At 42.1% G+C, this 20,355-nt stretch overlaps 1 protein-coding gene across 1 annotated transcript; it reads right to left on the minus strand.

Annotated features, from left to right (window-relative positions):
• Positions 1-14,162: 14,162 nt before the first annotated feature.
• Positions 14,163-19,366, minus strand: LOC143928332 (uncharacterized). The gene is made up of 4 exons (XM_077453186.1): positions 18,443-19,366; positions 18,197-18,356; positions 14,937-15,087; positions 14,163-14,817 (listed from the first exon to the last, which is right to left on the minus strand). Exons 1-4 carry the CDS (start codon positions 18,621-18,623, stop codon positions 14,254-14,256), a joined length of 1,056 nt encoding a protein of 351 aa, XP_077309312.1. The 5' UTR covers positions 18,624-19,366; the 3' UTR covers positions 14,163-14,253.
• Positions 19,367-20,355: the final 989 nt, after the last annotated feature.

Here is a 20,355-nt window from a genome sequence, read left to right on the forward strand (position 1 = left end):
TGGGCTAAATTAAAAAGGTTATCTGTTTGCCAGGCTCTGATGCTAAGATGATTAAGATGTTTTGCTATTCCAGCAGTATACTGATATACTGATAACTGTTTACAATTTGGCCAAAAGGTTGTTTATTATAGGATACGTAGTCCTGGTATATTCTTTTCCTGGAGGAAGTATGGAATCCATTTCATGATGTTAGATTCGATTATAACTTGTGTTGCAACCTGGCAAATTTTAACAGAATAAAAGTATCCAGTGTTCCTGACTCAGTTTTGGGGTTGCTCAAACATCATTATCATCCCACTGTCCATTCACTCCTGAGCTTTAAATAGCCCTGTTACTCAGCACAGTCATGTGGATAACACAGTGGTGTATCATCCATGTGTGCAGGGTATGAGGTGCACACATGCACACAGGCTGCAAGGTGGGGGGGGGGGGGGGGGGCGCTCTGCCTATATGAAGTAAAAAATATGCATTGCAAATAAATGTGCATCCATCATTTTCCTGGCCCCCCCAAGTGGCAGTACATGCAGCAGTTATGGGACTTTTTTCCGGTTCCCCCACACATGTGGCGTTTGCCAATGGTTAGATTATAGTTCTGGCCATCGCCGCTCACAGCAATTGGAAGTGTCTGGTGGAGCGACAGCTAGGCTTGCATTGCCAAGAGCAGAGGGCAGGGCTATGCGGAGAGACGGCGGTTGATGAGAGCGGGAGGCAGTGTCAGGTGGCAACAATGGCGGGGGTTACCTGACACATAGAAGTCTGGATCAGCAGAGGCACAAGTGTTTTTTGGTAATGTCATTTTATATGTTAGTGTTCACAGGCTTCTGTGTTACTACTGACCTGACAACAGGAATGTCAGACAACTTTTCACAGGTTTTGCACATTTGCTTCTCTTATACACTGGTGTCTATTTTTTCATAATTAGCACTTAGGATGCTTTCTCCACCCCCATGTATGTACTTGAGCAGCCAGTCAAAGAACACTAGCAGATGCAACGTGTCACTTGCCACTGTACCCAGCCACCAGATGCAGCATGTCCCTAGCTAGCCACCAGATGCAGGTTGTCCAGAGTTTGACACCACAACCACAAGATGAGGTTTGTTCCTAGCTTGCCACCACATTCACCAGATGCAGCATATCCCTAGCCAGCTAACAAATGCAGCTTGTCCATAGTTTTCCACCACAGCCACAAGATGCAGCTTGTCCTTAGCATGCCACCACATCCACCAGATGCAGCATGTCCCTAGCCAGCTACCAGATGCAGCACGTACCTAGCCAGCTACCAGATGAAGCATGCCCCTAGCCAGCTGCCAGATGTTGCTTGTCCCTAGCATGCCACCACAGCCACAAGATGCAGCTTGTCCCTAGCATGCCACCACAGCCACCAGATTCAGCATGTCTATAGCCAGCCACCAAATGCAGCATGTCTCTAGCCAGCTACCGGATGCAGCATGTCCCTAGTCAGCTACCGGATGCCGCATGTCTCTAGCCAGCTACTGGATGCAGCATGTCCCTAGCAAGCTACTGGATGCAGCATGTCCCTAGCCAGCTACCAGATGGAGCATGTCCTTAGCCAGCTACCAGATGCAGCATGTCCCTAGCCAGCTACCAGATACAATGCACCTAGCTTGCCACCACAGCCAGAAGATTCAGCTTATCCCTAGCATGCCACCACAGCCACGAGAAACAGCTCGTCTCTAGCATGCCAACACAGTCCCAAGATGCAGCTTGACCCTATCATGCCACCTGATGAAGCTTGTCCCTGGCATGCCACCACAGCCACCAGTTGCAGCATATCACTAAACTGACTAAAATTACAAATGAAACACTCCTCATCATCCTGTTATTGTTGGTAATATCTTTGGGTTGCCTTTTTTTTTCCACTCTGCCAACCTAGCTACTCAGTGCACTGCCAAGCTACCCCCCAGGAAAGTTGAGCACCAGCTGCCATTGGAATACGATTGGTGATGTACTTAGATGTACTTGTGTATTTACATCTGTTTGGAGTTCAGCTTTAAGAATGAAAGACTGTAAAGTTCAGGTACATTTGAGACAGTTCTTAGCAGCCATCAGGCCCTTTCCATGCACAGCAAGCAATGTTTGTACTTGTGAAAATATGTTAGTTATATTGGTAATTTTTATGCATTTTATAGCTTATTATACATTAAATACAGGTGCAAGCTATCACTTGCCATCTTAAAAGCCTTATTCTTTTCATGCAGTGACATAATAATGTGTTGGACACATGAACTGAAAACTGTGGAACTTCAGACCTTAAAACATTATTTGTCTTTTTTTCCCCTGAAATATCTATCATAAGGGTCCTTTCACATGGGTTGTCTGATCAGGTCTCCTTGTCAGTTTTTTGGACAGACTTGATCGGACCCTCAATTCACTCCTATGGCGTGGCAGATGTCAGTGGTGACATGTCTGCTGCTGTCCTATTTTCCATCTGTCTGGTTGGATAGGATTGGATAAAAGCGGACACGCAGTCCATTTACACTTGATTTCTCTATAGAGAAGAGTGGGACTCTGTCCCACTCTTCTCTGTACAGTGAAGTCCGCCAAATGGAAGCGCCTGTGTTAAAGGGGCCTTAGGGATGAGGAAATCTTCCTGGGTTCGATTTGCAGAGAGATTCAAAAATCTTGCTTGAAGTTGAAAATTTTGCAGCAAACCCACCTGAAGCTTATGATGGGCAAATCTTGTTATTCAGTTCTATTCATTAGCTCCTGTGAGCCCATCCTTTCATAGAAAGAGGAGCTGCCAACCTACAAAATGAGGTGTGTGTGTGTGGGGGGGGGGGGGGTTACCACAAACCCATTGGGTTTGATATACTAAAACTGGAGTACTTGGAATCTGGTGCAGCTGTGCATGGTAACCAATCAGCTTCTAACTTCAGCTTGTTCAATTTTGCCTTGACAATATAACCTGAATGCTGATGGGTTTCTGCGTAGAGCTGCACCAGATTTTGTATGCTCCAGTTTTAGTAAATCTCTCCCATAGTATCGCTAAAATCCAAACTTCATCCCTGCCTTATAATTCTGAATTTACTCTTTTCTTTGACTTATTTTGTATTTTTAGTACGCAGGGATAACTGTGCAACTTTTGGCTTGGTCCGGGTTTTACAAATATAACGAAGTCTTTTATGATGGGTAGGTGTCAGCACTGTTAGAAAGACTCATGAGTTTAAGCACTGTATAAATAATACTTAGGATCATATAAAGAAAAACAATGGTATCCAAGTACATGCTCTGCTGCACAATGCTGAACAGAGGCATTTGTACTGGTGACATTATGGCCTCTCATACTGAGACATAGAACGCTTTTAGTCTTAGAAAATACATTCTGTATGTCCTACAAAAGGGAAGAATTCCAGTACTGCTGTAAGTGTTATATGTATAGATATATGATGCTAGATCCACAGATAAACATGCTTTTTAATTACCTAATAACCGATGGCATTTGTCAAATATTTCAAGAGAGATATACTGCAGTAAAAATGTAACGTAAAAAAGGAACACGACCCTTGTGTTGAAGGTCGGCAGGAACAAATACTGTAACTGCTGACTTTTAAAAATTAAGTACTTACCTGAGCTACCTTCCCAAAGTCCATTCTTCTCAATGCTGTAGGTCCTCAGTGCTGCCATCTTGTATTTGGGTTCCGGATGTCACTTCCGGAGGAATCCTTATTGTGCATACTCAAGATCGTTTGGTACAGTGAGACTTGTCCTTCAGCTGCCTGGGACGTGTGATGTGTCCCAAGAGACTACAGGTGGGGAGTGGAGCTGAGTGGGCAACTATAATCTGACCTAAAATAGAACAAAAAAAATGCTCTCAAGGGTTTTTAGTCAGCAGAAAAGTTCAAACTGAATCATGAATACATATAAAAATATTTTGTATTGTTACAAAATGACATAGAATATCAATAACACTTTTAAAACATATGCTCTGGTATGCATGACCTCCATATATAACCAACAGGGATGTCCTTATTATACTGTCAAATAACATTAAATGTACATAACATATACTGTTATCACTCAGCAAGAACCCTAACATGTTTCAGTTATACAATTGTAATCTTCCTCGGGGGATGAGGACAGCTTAAAAATTAAGGTTTGTGGTCATAGCAGGATAAAAAGCACCAGATCTGTGTAATTTCCAGAAGATAACCCCTCAAAGAGGAAGCGGGGTGCGGGAACCCCAAAACAACCTACCAGAGGTCACATTTGCTGGGTATGGGGGGCATAATAGCACCCACTGAGGGTCATTCCCCAGAGAATGGTGTGTTGATGAATCGTAGTCAAAAAGATGCTGACAAATGGGGTAGGAATGGTCTTAAGTTTGATAGCAGGCTTTATTACAGACTAAAATTGTGGAAATACACTATATTCACAGATCTATGCAGGGCCGTCTAACGTGACAGTCAGAAGAGCCTCCATTAAAGAGTAGCAACGTTCCCTCAATGAGACAAAAAAATAGATGATTTGAGAGCTGCAGGCATCAATGTCCTGCAACCAATTCCTCCCACAGGAAGATGTGCAGTGACAGTATTAGACTTTATTCTCACCTAGGCGAGTGGGAGTTGGTACTTGTAAAAAAAAAAAAATAATCATATTATATCATTATGCACCATTCCACATGACTGCCTAAAACTGCCAAGCTGCCAATAATCTTTTATATAGAAATATGCTGTCCTCTACTGTCTGAGTTTGTAAATGACAGTAAATATATTAGGTATGCACTTCCTGTCCCTGTGTTTTTGGCTTTATAATCCTAGAAGTAGCACTTTGAAAGAGAGAGAGAGAGTCTCAGAAAAATGTCCTGCCCATGCTGCTGAATCCCAAGCCAAAGGGGACCAATGTGAAAGCATTTCTATAGCCTAATAGTTTAACTGCAGCTGATGAGTGTACATCTAAATTGTTGTGACAGACCGAGTGTCTCTGCCCTGTTCTTGTTATTATTTCATATGCACAATGCCAGATAGCTAGGTCTATGCTACTGTATGTGTAGCAGTCATGTTCCAGTATAATGTTTCAATATGTTTATTGAAGGTTTTCAATACAATACAAACAAAAGTCTCATTAATGCGGCTAAGTATTACATCTAGCACAATGCACAATTGAGTAATACACCGGTCATTTCTTAAAACACTCTGTCGGTGGCAACTTAGGTCCTATAGCCAAAGACTCTGGATCACACATGACCCCATCTGCCGATGCTGTTACCTCTTATGTTTTATAGGTATTTAATCGTGCAACTAGCACCGCTAAATGAGAGATTTGAAGAAAACAAAGAGCAGAAAAGAAGAGGGGAAAGACCCAATAGTAGAAGGGGAGAGAGGAGTAGAGAATAGGAGAAGGTGGGGAAGGAAGAGAATTGGGGGAGAGCTGGGGGAGAGCCGTGGCCCTAGATCCTCGAGTCCTTACTATTATAATAGCATTAAGCAACGCGTGTCCTGGGATCGTTAGTTAGATAGACAATCCACGGGTCCCATATTCTGTGAAACATTCCCATCCTGTCTTGAGACAGTGCAGATAGCCGTTCGTTAAGCATTAACCATGACATTTTATGTTTGAGCTGGGCTATCGGTAATGCGGCAGACCTCCAGTTACGTGCTATGGTAATCTTAGCTGAAATAAATAGAAAAGTGAGGAGCCTCTGATGATGCTTGGAGGCCTCTACCGCTTTACCCCCCAAGAGGGCCAGCTTAGGTGATTTTTTCAGGTTCAGGCCCGTGATTGTATAGACAAGGTTATACACTCTAATCCAAAACCTTCTGACCTTCGGGCATGACCACCATATATGGTAGGTGGTCCCCACCTGGCCGCAGCCCCTAAAACATTGGGACGTTGCTCCTGGTATAAAAGCGGCCAATCTGGTTGGGACCATGTACCACCTTAACAAAACCTTGTAGTTTGCCTCTATCACCGATGTGTTGGTGAGTGAGCGATATGCCGTCTCAGAGAGTGTACACCAATCATCTAATTCAAAGGTTTCCTGAAGGTCCTGCTCCCATTGGATCATATAACTCAATTTCTTCGCTGCACCCCTAAGTATTGTATAGATGGCTGATAAATGGCCTCTAATTTTGTCATATTGTCTACTCAGCTGTTCCATGGGAGTCAGGGACCCCAGGTCTCCCCTACGGGCCACACTCTGCACATAATGGCGCAGTTGGGCATATCGAATCTTCTCCGAGGAAGGCATATCAAATTTATCAGAGCTCGTTCAGAAAGCATGCCCCTATGGTCGCATAAGTCAGCGATGCGCAGTAGCCCTTTATTTGTCCACCAACTAAATAGTTGAGGAGAGAGGCCCGGGTGAACTCATTATTGTTCAATAATGGCGCTAGCGGATTTTGGGGTGACCTTAATTTATGTATTTTTGACAGTCTGTCCCATATAGCCAAAGCCAGTGACAGGGTGGGACACAATATCAGTGGTCTATCTTTCATTGGAAGCCACATTATCTGCGAAATCTGTGAGGGACGACAGGAATAAGATTCCATGTCCATCCATATAGCATGTGGTTGGTGTGAGTGGCATCTGGAGAGGTGGGCCAGCTGAGCCGCATGAAAGTATTTCTGCAGATCCGGCAGGCCCAGCCCCCCATGTTTCTTTAAAGTGTACATTGTGCTTCTGTTCACCCTGGGCCTCTTATTTCCCCAAATAAACCGAAGGATTCCATTTTGCAATAGTTGAAGATCCCTTCGTAGTAGAGTCACCGGTAGAGTGCGGAACAAATACAGTATTCTAGGCAACACATTCATTTTAATGGAGTGTAGTCTGCCGAACCACGATGGGGGATGAACCTGCCATTTCGCTAGATCCTCAGTCAGTTTTTAAAGTGGGGGATAGTTCTTCCTGTACAACGACTGAATCGTCGGGGTCAGATAGATACCAAGGTATGGCAGTGCCTCTGGCTCCCATTTAAATTGATATGAGCGCTCAAGAGCCTTCTGTGTGGCCTCCGACAATGAGAGATTGAGCGCTTTAGATTTAGACTGGTTAATTTTCAACCCCGAAATTTCAGAGAAGGGTTGAAGGATCGCATGTAAATTGGGGAGGGAAGTAACTGGTGATGTCAGTGTTAGCAGTAGGTCGTTAGCGAAGAGTAAGCATTTATGTTCTCTATTTCCACACGTAATCCCCTGGACATCCTGGCACTCCCTGATCCTAATAGCCAGTGGCTCTATCGCAAGGACAAACAGGAGCGGGGACAGTGGGCGGCCCTGTCTTGTGCCCCTTCTAATCGGAAGAGGCCTAGAGGAGTATCCTCATAGCATCAACGATGCCGACGGAGTGTCATAAAGCGTTCCAAGGAGAGTCAAAAAGCATTCGCCAAAGCCATATCGGTGTAGTACATCGAATAAATACTCCCAAGAAAGGGAGACAAACGCTTTCTGAATATCCAACGATAGCAACATTCCCTGTCTAGTGCCCTCACCGTCCCAGTCCGACTGCACTGCTGATATGAGATTGATTAGTCTGCGGGTTTGATCCGATGACTGTCTGTTCGGGACAAAGCCGGCCTGGTCGGGATGGATATAGTTCGGCAGGAAGGTATTAAGTCTAAACGCCAAAACTTTAGTTAGAATCTTTAGGTCTGTGTTGATCAGGGAGATCGGTCGGTAGTTTGCACAGTCCCCATGATCCCTGCCGGGCTTCGGAATGACACTGAGATATGCTACATTTTCATGCAAGGGTATCTTGCTTCCCCTCCGAAGCTCGTTAAAATAAGAGCACAGGTGAGGAATCAATATATCCTGGAATTTCCTATAATAATGGCCCGTGAAACCATCTGGTCCAGGGGCCTTTGAGGGGTGTAACGATTTAATCGCCATTTTGACCTCTAAGTCTGTGAATTCAGCATCCATCAGGTCCGCGTGGGCTCGCGTCAACTGGGGCAGCGGGGCATGGCGGAAAAAGATGTCGGCCCGACGAGGATCATATTTGGTCTGCGAACCATAGAGTTTGGAGTAGAAATTGTGAAATTCCTTCAGAATAAGTTCAGGGTTTTGAGTGGAGCGACCCGTGGAGAGCCTCAGTTTTGGTAATGTAGGTGTGTGGGGTCGGGGAACTAGTTTCCTGGCTAACATGCTGTTTGGTTTGTCACCCATTGTATAATACCTATGTTTAGACCAGCCAATATGTTTTTCTGCCTGAGTCGTCAGAGCCAAGTTTAATTCCAGTCTAACGTCATCAATCCTATGTCTAATGTCGCAGTGCGGGTGAGTATGTTGTTCCTGCATCAGCCGGTCTAAATTAGCTTCTTTTTTTTTTTTTTCCAAAGAAATGTTATTTGTTTTTTTTTTTCTCAATGATACAATGATAAAGTCATAACGTAATACACTTAGGCCTCATGCACACGAGACGCAGATGAAACCTCTGCAGAAACGCGCGTTTAGAAACGCGCGTTTAGCCGCGTTTGCATGCCGCGTTTAGACGCGTTTAGACGCGTTTAGACGCGTTTGCGTTTAAACGCGTTTATAAAGATAACATCATGTAGACCCTCCCCAAGCTCTCAAAGCATGTTTTTTTAACTATTTCTGCTATTTTGATCAGAGTGAGCAGCAGCAGCATAGAGAGCAGTTGTACACTTGCATTTGCCTCTCTTTCTGTAGTATATATTTTGAAATGGATCCCATATTGAATATATGTCAGGAAATGCTCCTGATGTTGCTCTTGATGAGACAGCAACGTCGTCGCAAATTTCGTGAGAGGTCCAGAGTCAGAGCTCGTCGATATTGGACCCATCCGTTGATGGGACAGCGAATGTCCCTTGGATATTTCACAAACATGTATGTTCAGCTGCGTACCTACCCCGACAAGTTTTTTAATTTTAGCCGGATGACCATTGTCACATTTGATCTGCTTTTAGAAAAAGTACGACCTGGTCTGACATTCGTGGACACCAATATGAGAAACAGTGTGTCACCAGAGGAACGACTGTTGGTAACGATCAGGTATGTGTATATATTTTAAAAATATATTTATCTATAGATGCACACTTTAAAAACTTTCTCTGTCCTTTTAAAAAAAAATTATGTCTATTTATAGTAAATTTTCCAATTATTTCAAATCTATAAAATTTAATTCTCCCAATTTTTAACATGTTTTCATACAATATATTAATATAAAACAATTTTAAAATAGTTAATTATTTATTTTTTAATCTTAATATGTTTTTATTATTTTTTTCTATTTTCAAATTGATTTTTTAAAAATCAAATGTATGTTAATTAGATTTTTTATAATTTTTTTCTATTTATTTGACCAATTTTTTAATATATTTTCATCGTCAAATATGTACTGATTAATATATTTAAATTTATTGCTGCAGTATATGGTATTATTATATTTTTTAATGCCTTATTAAAATATCCATAATCCTAACAATAACCATTCATCCTAACCCTAAACAATAACACTAACACTAACCCTAACCTAACCCCTAAGACTAACCCTAACCCCTAACACTAACCCCACCCCTAACAGCTAACCATATCCCTTACACAAACCCTAACCCTAAACAACCCAACCAAAAAATCATAAACAATAACCCTAACCCTAACCCTAATGACCAAATTATATTGCCGCTGATGGTCACAGTTGACTTTGAGGCCATGTATCTTTGATGCAGAAAAGTGCAGGACATTTTGCGACCCGACTTTGGATATGTTGTTGTCCTAGGTCCACAGTGTCAGCATACCGAATTTGGGGTTCCTGGCAATAAGTGGCCCCAAGATATGGGCCCCCAAAGTCGGGTCGCAAAATGTCATTCTCTGATGCAGAAAATTGCATGACATTTTTGAGACCCTACTTTAGGGCCCCCTATCTCGGGGCCACTTAGTGAGAGGATCCTCAAATTTGGATATGTTGTTGTCCTAGGTCCACAGTGTCAGCATACCGAATTTGGGGTTCCTGGCAATAAGTGGCCCCAAGATATGGGCCCCCAAAGTCGGGTCGCAAAATGTCATTCTCTGATGCAGAAAATTGCATGACATTTTTGAGACCCTACTTTAGGGCCCCCTATCTCGGGGCCACTTAGTGAGAGGATCCTCAAATTTGGATATGTTGTTGTCCTAGGTCCACAGTGTCAGCATACCGAATTTGGGGTTCCTGGCAATAAGTGGCCCCAAGATATGGGCCCCCAAAGTCGGGTCGCAAAATGTCATTCTCTGATGCAGAAAAGTGCATGACATTTTTGCGACCCTACTTTAGGGCCCCCTATCTCGGGGCCACTTAGTGAGAGGATCCTCAAATTTGGATATGTTGTTGTCCTAGGTCCACAGTGTCAGCATACCGAATTTGGGGTTCCTGGCAATAAGTGGCCCCAAGATATGGGCCCCCAAAGTCGGGTCGCAAAATGTCATTCTCTGATGCAGAAAAGTGCATGACATTTTTGAGACCCTACTTTAGGGCCCCCTATCTCGGGGCCACTTAGTGAGAGGATCCTCAAATTTGGATATGTTGTTGTCCTAGGTCCACAGTGTCAGCATACCGAATTTGGGGTTCCTGGTAATAAGTGGCCCCAAGATATGGGCCCCCAAAGTCGGGTCGCAAAATGTCATTCTCTGATGCAGAAAAGTGCATGACATTTTTGAGACCCTACTTTAGGGCCCCCTATCTCGGGGCCACTTAGTGAGAGGATCCTCAAATTTGGATATGTTGTTGTCCTAGGTCCACAGTGTCAGCATACCGAATTTGGGGTTCCTGGCAATAAGTGGCCCCAAGATATGGGCCCCCAAAGTCGGGTCGCAAAATGTCATTCTCTGATGCAGAAAATTGCATGACATTTTTGAGACCCTACTTTAGGGCCCCCTATCTCGGGGCCACTTAGTGAGAGGATCCTCAAATTTGGATATGTTGTTGTCCTAGGTCCACAGTGTCAGCATACCGAATTTGGGGTTCCTGGCAATAAGTGGCCCCAAGATATGGGCCCCCAAAGTCGGGTCGCAAAATGTCATTCTCTGATGCAGAAAAGTGCATGACATTTTTGCGACCCTACTTTAGGGCCCCCTATCTCGGGGCCACTTAGTGAGAGGATCCTCAAATTTGGATATGTTGTTGTCCTAGGTCCACAGTGTCAGCATACCGAATTTGGGGTTCCTGGCAATAAGTGGCCCCAAGATATGGGCCCCCAAAGTCGGGTCGCAAAATGTCATTCTCTGATGCAGAAAAGTGCATGACATTTTTGAGACCCTACTTTAGGGCCCCCTATCTCGGGGCCACTTAGTGAGAGGATCCTCAAATTTGGATATGTTGTTGTCCTAGGTCCACAGTGTCAGCATACCGAATTTGGGGTTCCTGGTAATAAGTGGCCCCAAGATATGGGCCCCCAAAGTCGGGTCGCAAAATGTCATTCTCTGATGCAGAAAAGTGCATGACATTTTTGAGACCCTACTTTAGGGCCCCCTATCTCGGGGCCACTTAGTGAGAGGATCCTCAAATTTGGATATGTTGTTGTCCTAGGTCCACAGTGTCAGCATACCGAATTTGGGGTTCCTGGCAATAAGTGGCCCCAAGATATGGGCCCCCAAAGTCGGGTCGCAAAATGTCATTCTCTGATGCAGAAAATTGCATGACATTTTTGAGACCCTACTTTAGGGCCCCCTATCTCGGGGCCACTTAGTGAGAGGATCCTCAAATTTGGATATGTTGTTGTCCTAGGTCCACAGTGTCAGCATACCGAATTTGGGGTTCCTGGCAATAAGTGGCCCCAAGATATGGGCCCCCAAAGTCGGGTCGCAAAATGTCATTCTCTGATGCAGAAAAGTGCATGACATTTTTGCGACCCTACTTTAGGGCCCCCTATCTCGGGGCCACTTAGTGAGAGGATCCTCAAATTTGGATATGTTGTTGTCCTAGGTCCACAGTGTCAGCATACCGAATTTGGGGTTCCTGGCATTAAGTGGCCCCAAGATATGGGCCCCCAAAGTCGGGTCGCAAAATGTCATTCTCTGATGCAGAAAAGTGCATGACATTTTTGAGACCCTACTTTAGGGCCCCCTATCTCGGGGCCACTTAGTGAGAGGATCCTCAAATTTGGATATGTTAATGTGCTAGGTCCACAGTGTCAGCATACCGAATTTGGGGTTCCTGGCAATAAGTGGCCCCAAGATATGGGCCCCCAAAGTCGGGTCGCAAAATGTCATTCTCTGATGCAGAAAATTGCATGACATTTTTGAGACCCTACTTTAGGGCCCCCTATCTCGGGGCCACTTAGTGAGAGGATCCTCAAATTTGGATATGTTGTTGTCCTAGGTCCACAGTGTCAGCATACCGAATTTGGGGTTCCTGGCAATAAGTGGCCCCAAGATATGGGCCCCCAAAGTCGGGTCGCAAAATGTCATTCTCTGATGCAGAAAAGTGCATGACATTTTTGAGACCCTACTTTAGTGCCCCCTATCTCGGGGCCACTTAGTGAGAGGATCCTCAAATTTGGATATGTTGTTGTCCTAGGTCCACAGTGTCAGCATACCGAATTTGGGGTTCCTGGCAATAAGTGGCCCCAAGATATGGGCCCCCAAAGTCGGGTCTCAAAAATTGATTCTCTGATGCAGAAAAGTGCATGACTGCAGCATAATCCTATGGTGCCATATTCAGCTCCAAAACAATGTGCTTTAAAACATTGATTCACGTCTATACAGTATTCATTTTATTATATTGAAAAAATATATATTTATCCTTGTTATTAATGAAGACATTATATCTAATAAATTATTATTTTTTAAAATTTAGGTTTCTGGCAACCGGTCAATCATATGCATCTCTACATCATTATTTTTTAATGGGCGTTTCCACTATTTCCAAAGTCGTACGAGAAACCAGCACTATACTTTGGGAGGTGCTACACAGAGAGGTAATGCCAGTTCCAACACAGTGTATGTGGCAGAACATAATTAACGAATTTTGGGAAAAAACTAACTTCCCAAATTGTATTGGAGCACTGGACGGCAAACATGTACGCGTCAAAAAGCCACCAAAGTCGGGCTCTATGTACTTTAATTATAAGAAATATTTTTCAATTGTGTTGCTTGCACTAGCTGACGCCAAATCTAAATTTATATGTGTTGATGTTGGAGCATACGGCAGTCAAGGGGATTCTCGTATTTTTAGAGAATCGTCCATGGGCCGTCGAATACATGAAGGTTGCTTTGGAATTCCGGGTTGGAGGCCTCTTCCCAACACTACAGAGCCCATACTACCTGCTGTCATTGTGGCTGATGAGGCATTTGGGCTTTCAGAAAATATAATGAGACCATACAGTGGACAAGGACATAGTTATCAAGAAAAAATCTTCAATTACAGACTAAGTCGTGCAAGACGCGTTGTGGAATGTGCATTTGGGATAAGTGCAGGAAAATGGCGGGTACTACTAAGTACAATGCAGTTAGATGTTGAAAACACTATCCAAGTAGTACTTGCATGCTGTGTTCTCCATAACTTTGTAATTGAAAATGATAGAATATCCACAGATCCTGCCCCTCCCAACACCAATCAGAACATTCAATACATGGACCTACGCCCAACAGCCAGAGCAATGACCATTCGAAACAATTTTGCAGAATACTTTGTTTCACCTGTTGGTAGCGTGCCCTGGCAGGATACCCATATTTAGTCTGATTGCTAGCTCAAAGTTATTGACATTTTTGAAAAATGCTACTGTGGTTCATTCAGTTTCAATAAAGGATTTTTTCTTTGTCCCAATTTTTAATTATATTTACATTTTTTAATTTAAGCATGTTACTTTGTTTCACTTGCTAATTATTTTTTAATATAATTTCTAGGTTACTGTATTATAACCATCGATAAACACTTTAAATTATGGAGAATGGGCATGAATACTGTAATCTCGTAAAACCTTATGGGATTATAATGTCTTAGATTAAACAAAGGATGTGATAATGTAACACTTCTCTAAATATAGAGCCACCAAAAATATATATAAATGTATATAAATAAAAGATTTCATTACATTTCAACTTATCCACACATCTAATATTTATGGACACCAATTCATAATTTTCAAATATTATTTCTTTATTAAAAGAAAATTTAAAATCTAAAATTGAAACAAAATATAAAATACATTATAATCAAAAAGTGCAAACAGTATAATATTTATTCAAAATCAAACATTTTTTCAAACAGTGCAAATATCAAAAAAATTTAGTGCAAAAGGGTGTGAAAAGTGCTAACTAATAATATGATCAATAAAGGAAAAAAAAACAAATTGTAATAATTAAATTATAAGTTATGATATGTCCCGTAGTTATCCTGTGAACTTTCGTCAACGGGGGAAGGATTACCCATCCGTGGCTGAAGGGGTGGGAGCTGGGACATTGTCTGTGGCATAAATGGTGTGCCAATTGTTGACGACATTGCATATTGTGCTGGCGGTCTCTGTGTGTGTAGGACGTTACCTGTAACTCCCTGGCTATATGATGAACCTCGTTGGATTGGAATATCCATGAAAGGAGTATTCTGCATCCCCCCTTGGACAATGTTCAGTGGCGGTGGGGGCCGCGACTGTCTTTCTGCATTTAGACATGCCACGATATAACAATAAATGTTTTCACGGCATTGACGCTCGCGGTCTTCAGACAATTGTTCAAGAATTACATATAGGCTACGGCAAAAAATACTGCGCCCATTATTTAGGTCCAGGAAGACATCGCTCCGATGTCGTTCCTGGCGTAGCTCTTCTACTAAATTAATAATGTTGGTTTCCACCCTGGTCGGTTCCTGGTCTACGTCACGCGACCGACGCCCCCTTGGCCTGCTTCTTGCAGGAGATCGACTGCGATCACCCTTGAATAAAATAAAATACATACAGTTATTGACATATACATCTTGCACTTATATGACCAAAAGTAATGATGATACATTCTTTTTCTATAAAAAATCAGAGACCATAGGTTGTGTTATACCTGTATAGAAGCAACCGGTGTTTCACGGTCGCGTGAAATTGGAACTGTAGCCAAAGATAAACTCGCTTGTGATGCACTTGGCACATCCTCCATCTCATTTACTGTATCCTGATGGACACTGCCTTCATCCTCTGAAATGTTGGATGTTGTCCTTTAAATAATAAGGTTTAAGTACAGTTAGACATGTGCACATTTTAAAATTTTATTATTTTATTTTTCACAACCCTAAGCCTATCCCCTAACACCAAACCCCCACCCACCAACCTAAAAAAAAAAACGTAGACATAACACTAACCCAACTACTCAATACAAACCCTAAACCCTAAGCCCGAAATTAAACCAAAAACTATCCCTAATTGCTAACCCTAACCCCAAGTTTGTAACCATAAACCCTAATTGCTGACACTAACCCTAACCCTAATTGCTAACCCTAAACCGAAATTGATAACCCTAACCCTAAACCCCAATTGCTAAACCTAACCCCGATTTGGTAACCATAAACCCTAATTGCTGACACTAACCCTAACCCTAATTGCTAACCCTAAACCGAAATTGATAACCCCAACCCTAAACCCCAATTGCTAACCCTAACCCCGATTTGGTAACCATAAACCCTAATTGCTGACACTAACCCTAACCCTAATTGCTAACCCTAAACCGAAATTGATAACCCTAACCCTAAACCCCAATTGCTAACCCTAACCCCGATTTGGTAACCATAAACCCTAATTGCTGACACTAACCCTAACCCTAATTGCTAACCCTAAACCGAAATTGATAACCCCAACCCTAAACCCCAATTGCTAACCCTAACCCCGATTTAGTAACCATAAACCCTAATTGCTGACACTAACCCTAACCCTAATTGCTAACCCTAAACCGAAATTGATAACCCTAACCCTAAACCACAATTGCTAACCCTAACCCCGATTTGGTAACCATAAACCCTAATTGCTGACACTATCCCTAACCCTAATTGCTAACCCTAAACCGAAATTGATAACCCTAACCCTAAACCACAATTGCTAACCCTAAACCCCAATTGCTAAACCTAACCCCGATTTGGTAACCATAAACCCTAATTGCTGACACTAACCCTAACCCTAATTAATAACCCTAAACCTAAATTGATAACCCTAACCCTAAACCCCAATTGATAACCCTAACCCCGATTTGGTAACCATAAACCCTAATTGCTGACACTATCCCTAACCCTAATTGCTAACCCTAAACCGAAATTGATAACCCTAACCCTAAACCACAATTGCTAACCCTAACCCTAAACCCCAATTGATAACCCTAACCCCGATTTGGTAACCATAAACCCTAATTGCTGACACTATCCCTAACCCTAATTGCTAACCCTAAACCGAAATTGATAACCCTAACCCTAAACCACAATTGCTAACCCTAACCCTAAACCCCAATTGCTAACCCTAACCCCGATTTGGTAACCATAAACCCTAATTGCTGACACTATCCCTAACCCTAATTGCTAACCCTAAACCGAAATTGATAACCCTAACCCTAAACCACAATTGCTAACCCTAACCCTAAACCCCAATTGATAACCCTAACCCCGATTTGGTAACCATAAACCCTAATTGCTGACACTATCCCTAACCCTAATTGCTAACCCTAAACCGAAATTGATAACCCCAACCCTAAACCCCAATTGCTAACCCTAACCCCGATTTGGTAACCATAAACCCTAATTGCTGACACTAACCCTAACCCTAATTGCTAACCCTAAACCGAAATTGATAACCCTAACCCTAAACCACAATTGCTAACCCTAAACCCCAATTGCTAAACCTAACCCCGATTTGGTAACCATAAACCCTAATTGCTGACACTAACCCTAACCCTAATTAATAACCCTAAACCTAAATTGATAACCCTAACCCTAAACCCCAATTGATAACCCTAACCCCGATTTGGTAACCATAAACCCTAATTGCTGACACTATCCCTAACCCTAATTGCTAACCCTAAACCGAAATTGATAACCCTAACCCTAAACCACAATTGCTAACCCTAACCCTAAACCCCAATTGATAACCCTAACCCCGATTTGGTAACCATAAACCCTAATTGCTGACACTAACCCTAACCATAATTGCTAACCCTAAACCGAAATTGATAACCCCAACCCTAAACCCCAATTGCTAACCCTAACCCCGATTTGGTAACCATAAACCCTAATTGCTGACACTAACCCTAACCCTAATTGCTAACCCTAAACCGAAATTGATAACCCTAACCCTAAACCACAATTGCTAACCCTAACCCCGATTTGGTAACCATAAACCCTAATTGCTGACACTATCCCTAACCCTAATTGCTAACCCTAAACCGAAATTGATAACCCTAACCCTAAACCACAATTGCTAACCCTAACCCCGATTTGGTAACAGTAACCCCTATTTGGTAACTAAAATCCTACCTGCTAACACTAATCCCTATTTGATAACCCTCAGCACTACCCATACTCCATAACCACCGGACCGAATCATAATCCCTAACCCTTTAACCTTGACCTTAGCTATAACCAATGCCCTTTCCTTACTGTCACCCTTAAGCACTGACCCCTAACATAACTTAAAGGTTAATGGATGGGAGATGGAGAGAAAGGAGGACCAGGAGGAGAGGTGTATGAAGAAAGAAGGGGGAGGGTGAGGGGACTAGAGTGAGTGAGTGAGAAGATCAGAGGGAGAGAGAGAGAGAGGTGGAAAGGCAGTGACTGAACTAAGGGAGGAGGGAGTGAGAGGGGGGGAGAGGGAGTAGAATAGCAGAGGGAGAGAGGGGGGTGGAGAGGCACTGAATGAAATAAAGATGGAGGAGGGAGTGAGACAGGCTGAGTGAGATAGAATATGAGAAGAGGAGGGGGTGATGGAGAGGGACAGTGGTTTGAGATGCATACATAAATACATACATACATGCATACTAAACACAATTATCTGACAATTAAATTTAATATATTAACGGATATTATATTATCCAGTCTAAAATTTATCTTCAAAAAATAAAAAAATTAAAAATGTATTAGAATCTATTTTAAACACAAAAAATAGAGAAAATTGTACAAAAAATATACCGAAAAAATTATAATAGAAAAATTAAAAATATAAATAACATATATTAAAATAAAAAAATTAAGAATTTAGATCTCAAGTTAAAATTTTAAAAATTTTACTTTTAAAAAAAAAATTAATGTTACAAAATAATATAAATTGATAAATAAATTTAAGTTTACTTACGCTCTTGAAATTAAACTGTCCCTCAAAAAAGACAATTGGACAGTCAAGGGGTGGGTTTTGTAGGTGGATTGGGCTCCACTGCGGTTTGATTCTTTTTCTTTTTTTAGATCTCTCTTTACTCTGTCGGCCAAAGATCTCCATCTTTTTTGAAATGATGCCACTGTGCAATGATTAAAAATCAACTTAAAAACTGAAAATACAAATTAACATACCCCAAAATTTTGACCAAATATAGATTGAACTTACCTCGAGTTTCTTGCTGGGATCTGGAGAGGTCTTCCCAGTTTGGGGTCAAGTCTTTGGCCAAATTTTCCCATGTCCTCTGTTTGGCAATCCGGTCAGGGTACAATTCATGGGATTTGTCCCATAATTGTACATAATTTTGAATTACTTCAATCAAGTTGTTTTGGCTCACATCAGAAGTCATTTTTTAGGAGATGTTTCTTCAAAGCTGGCAATCCAAGGTGTAGGAGATGTGTCTTCAAAGATGGCAATCCAAGGTGTGGACAAGCCTAGCTTGGGGGAAGGGGGGTGGCTTGTGGAAAAAAGTTTCAGTTTCATGAAGGATGTGTGTTCTACATGGAAACATGGTGGGGGAGGGGGGCTGACTAGACATTAAGTTTTTCTATGACAATGCTATGGCTTGGCCAGACTAGGTGGAGCCACTGATTAGATTAGAAATTGGATGAGTATTTGGGGCAAAGAAGTGAAGGAATTCCTCATTGTACAAGCTAATGGAAACACTAGAGATATTATGGGATTGTGTCACAAAGTAAATACACTCTATGAATTATATAAAGTAATTACAACTTTTTCCTAACATTTTTTATTGTTTTCTATGAGTTTAAATCATATTTCAGAATTTTCAGGTACCAAAAATTGGGTTCCTTTAAAAACGCATATAAACGCAAACGCGGCTAAACGCGGTTGCCGCGTTCAGCCGCGTTTAGCCGCGTTTAGCCCCGTTTTGCGTCTGAAACGCAGAAATTTTTGTCTCTGAACGCATTTTTTTGCTTCTGGAAAAACGAGATTAAACGCAACTGCATATAAACGCAAAAAAACGAGACTGTGTGCATGGACACATAGGATAACATTGAATGAGTTCAGGTGCAGTTGAAAAAACTGTCCAACTGCATCTGAACGCGCGTTTAACTGCGTCTCGTGTGCATGAGGCCTTATGAGAACATACAAGGATTTCCACATAATATATGATCTAATTTAAGTAATATTTGTACTTTAGTAGATATACAAATACATATGACATTGAGTTGAACAGTTATATAACAAAAAAAAAAGGTTGGGGAAACAATACTCAACCACTAATGTGGAAAGGAGGAGGAAGTAGGGTGTGGGAGGGGGATGTTAGGGGGGGAGCAATCTGAAGGATATGCTTAATACAAAACATATGTATATTACTGGTTTGCTGTAATTGGTATGTGTGTGACCAGCACACCATACTTTAGTACGTTAAAACAGTTGTCACACATAGGATATGGAAGTGGGGCTTGGGTGCGTGTATCTATTCGGTAACAGTTTCAGTTTGTAAACAAGGCTACTAGAGACTTGCTGTGAATGGATGTTTTTTATTTGTGTAGTTAACTTTTGTGTTCATTTAATATTGGGTCGTGTATAAAAGAATTCCCTTAGTGATGAGATAACATGTCTATTATAATGTCATTATATGCTTCATCCGGGTGGGTATCTTGTGACTTGAGCGTGATCGTGTATTTTATGGACATTGGTCTGTTTGGGTCGTTGCTTTAGCTGTACATCTTCTGAGTGTATTCTGTAGTGGATTTGAAATGGTTCCAGCAAGCCCAGCGTGTGGAGAATTTGTGTGGGGTGTTTCGTGAGATAGCTATGAGTTCTTCCATTTCCGCTATTTTGTTTATTCTTTTGAACCAGTCCGTGATGGAGGGTATTTTAGATATTCCCCATAGAGGGGGTATGCACATTTTGGCTGCATTGACAAGCATCACAGCTAATGATTTGAGGTAGGAATTTTCGCTTGGGTTCTGGAGATGCAAAAGATATTGTGCAGGTGAGTATTCTAGCACATCTGTGGTAATATTCTTGATGTATGTATGGACTTGAGTCCAAAAGGTTTGGATGAGCGGACACGTCCACCAAATGTGTAGAAGGTCACCTGATGTCTCTTG

Source organism: Lithobates pipiens, unplaced genomic scaffold, assembly GCF_037356315.1.
Source record: "Lithobates pipiens isolate NorthernLeopardFrog02 unplaced genomic scaffold, aLitPip1_a1.2 Scaffold_23, whole genome shotgun sequence".
In the NCBI taxonomy this organism is placed as follows: domain Eukaryota; kingdom Metazoa; phylum Chordata; class Amphibia; order Anura; family Ranidae; genus Lithobates; species Lithobates pipiens.

What these genes read in the sequence shown, in the direction of transcription:
- LOC143928332 (XM_077453186.1), bottom strand. Translation starts at nt 18,623, where the DNA reads ATGACTTCTGATGTGAGCCAAAACAACTTGATTGAAGTAATTCAAAAT. An exon ending in ATCCCAGCAAGAAACTCGAG is followed by an intron (nt 18,357 to 18,442) that starts GTAAGTTCAATC and finishes ATCATTGCACAG; the next exon opens with TGGCATCATTTCAAAAAAGA. An exon ending in CACCGGTTGCTTCTATACAG is followed by an intron (nt 14,818 to 14,936) that starts GTATAACACAAC and finishes ATTTTATTCAAG; the next exon opens with GGTGATCGCAGTCGATCTCC.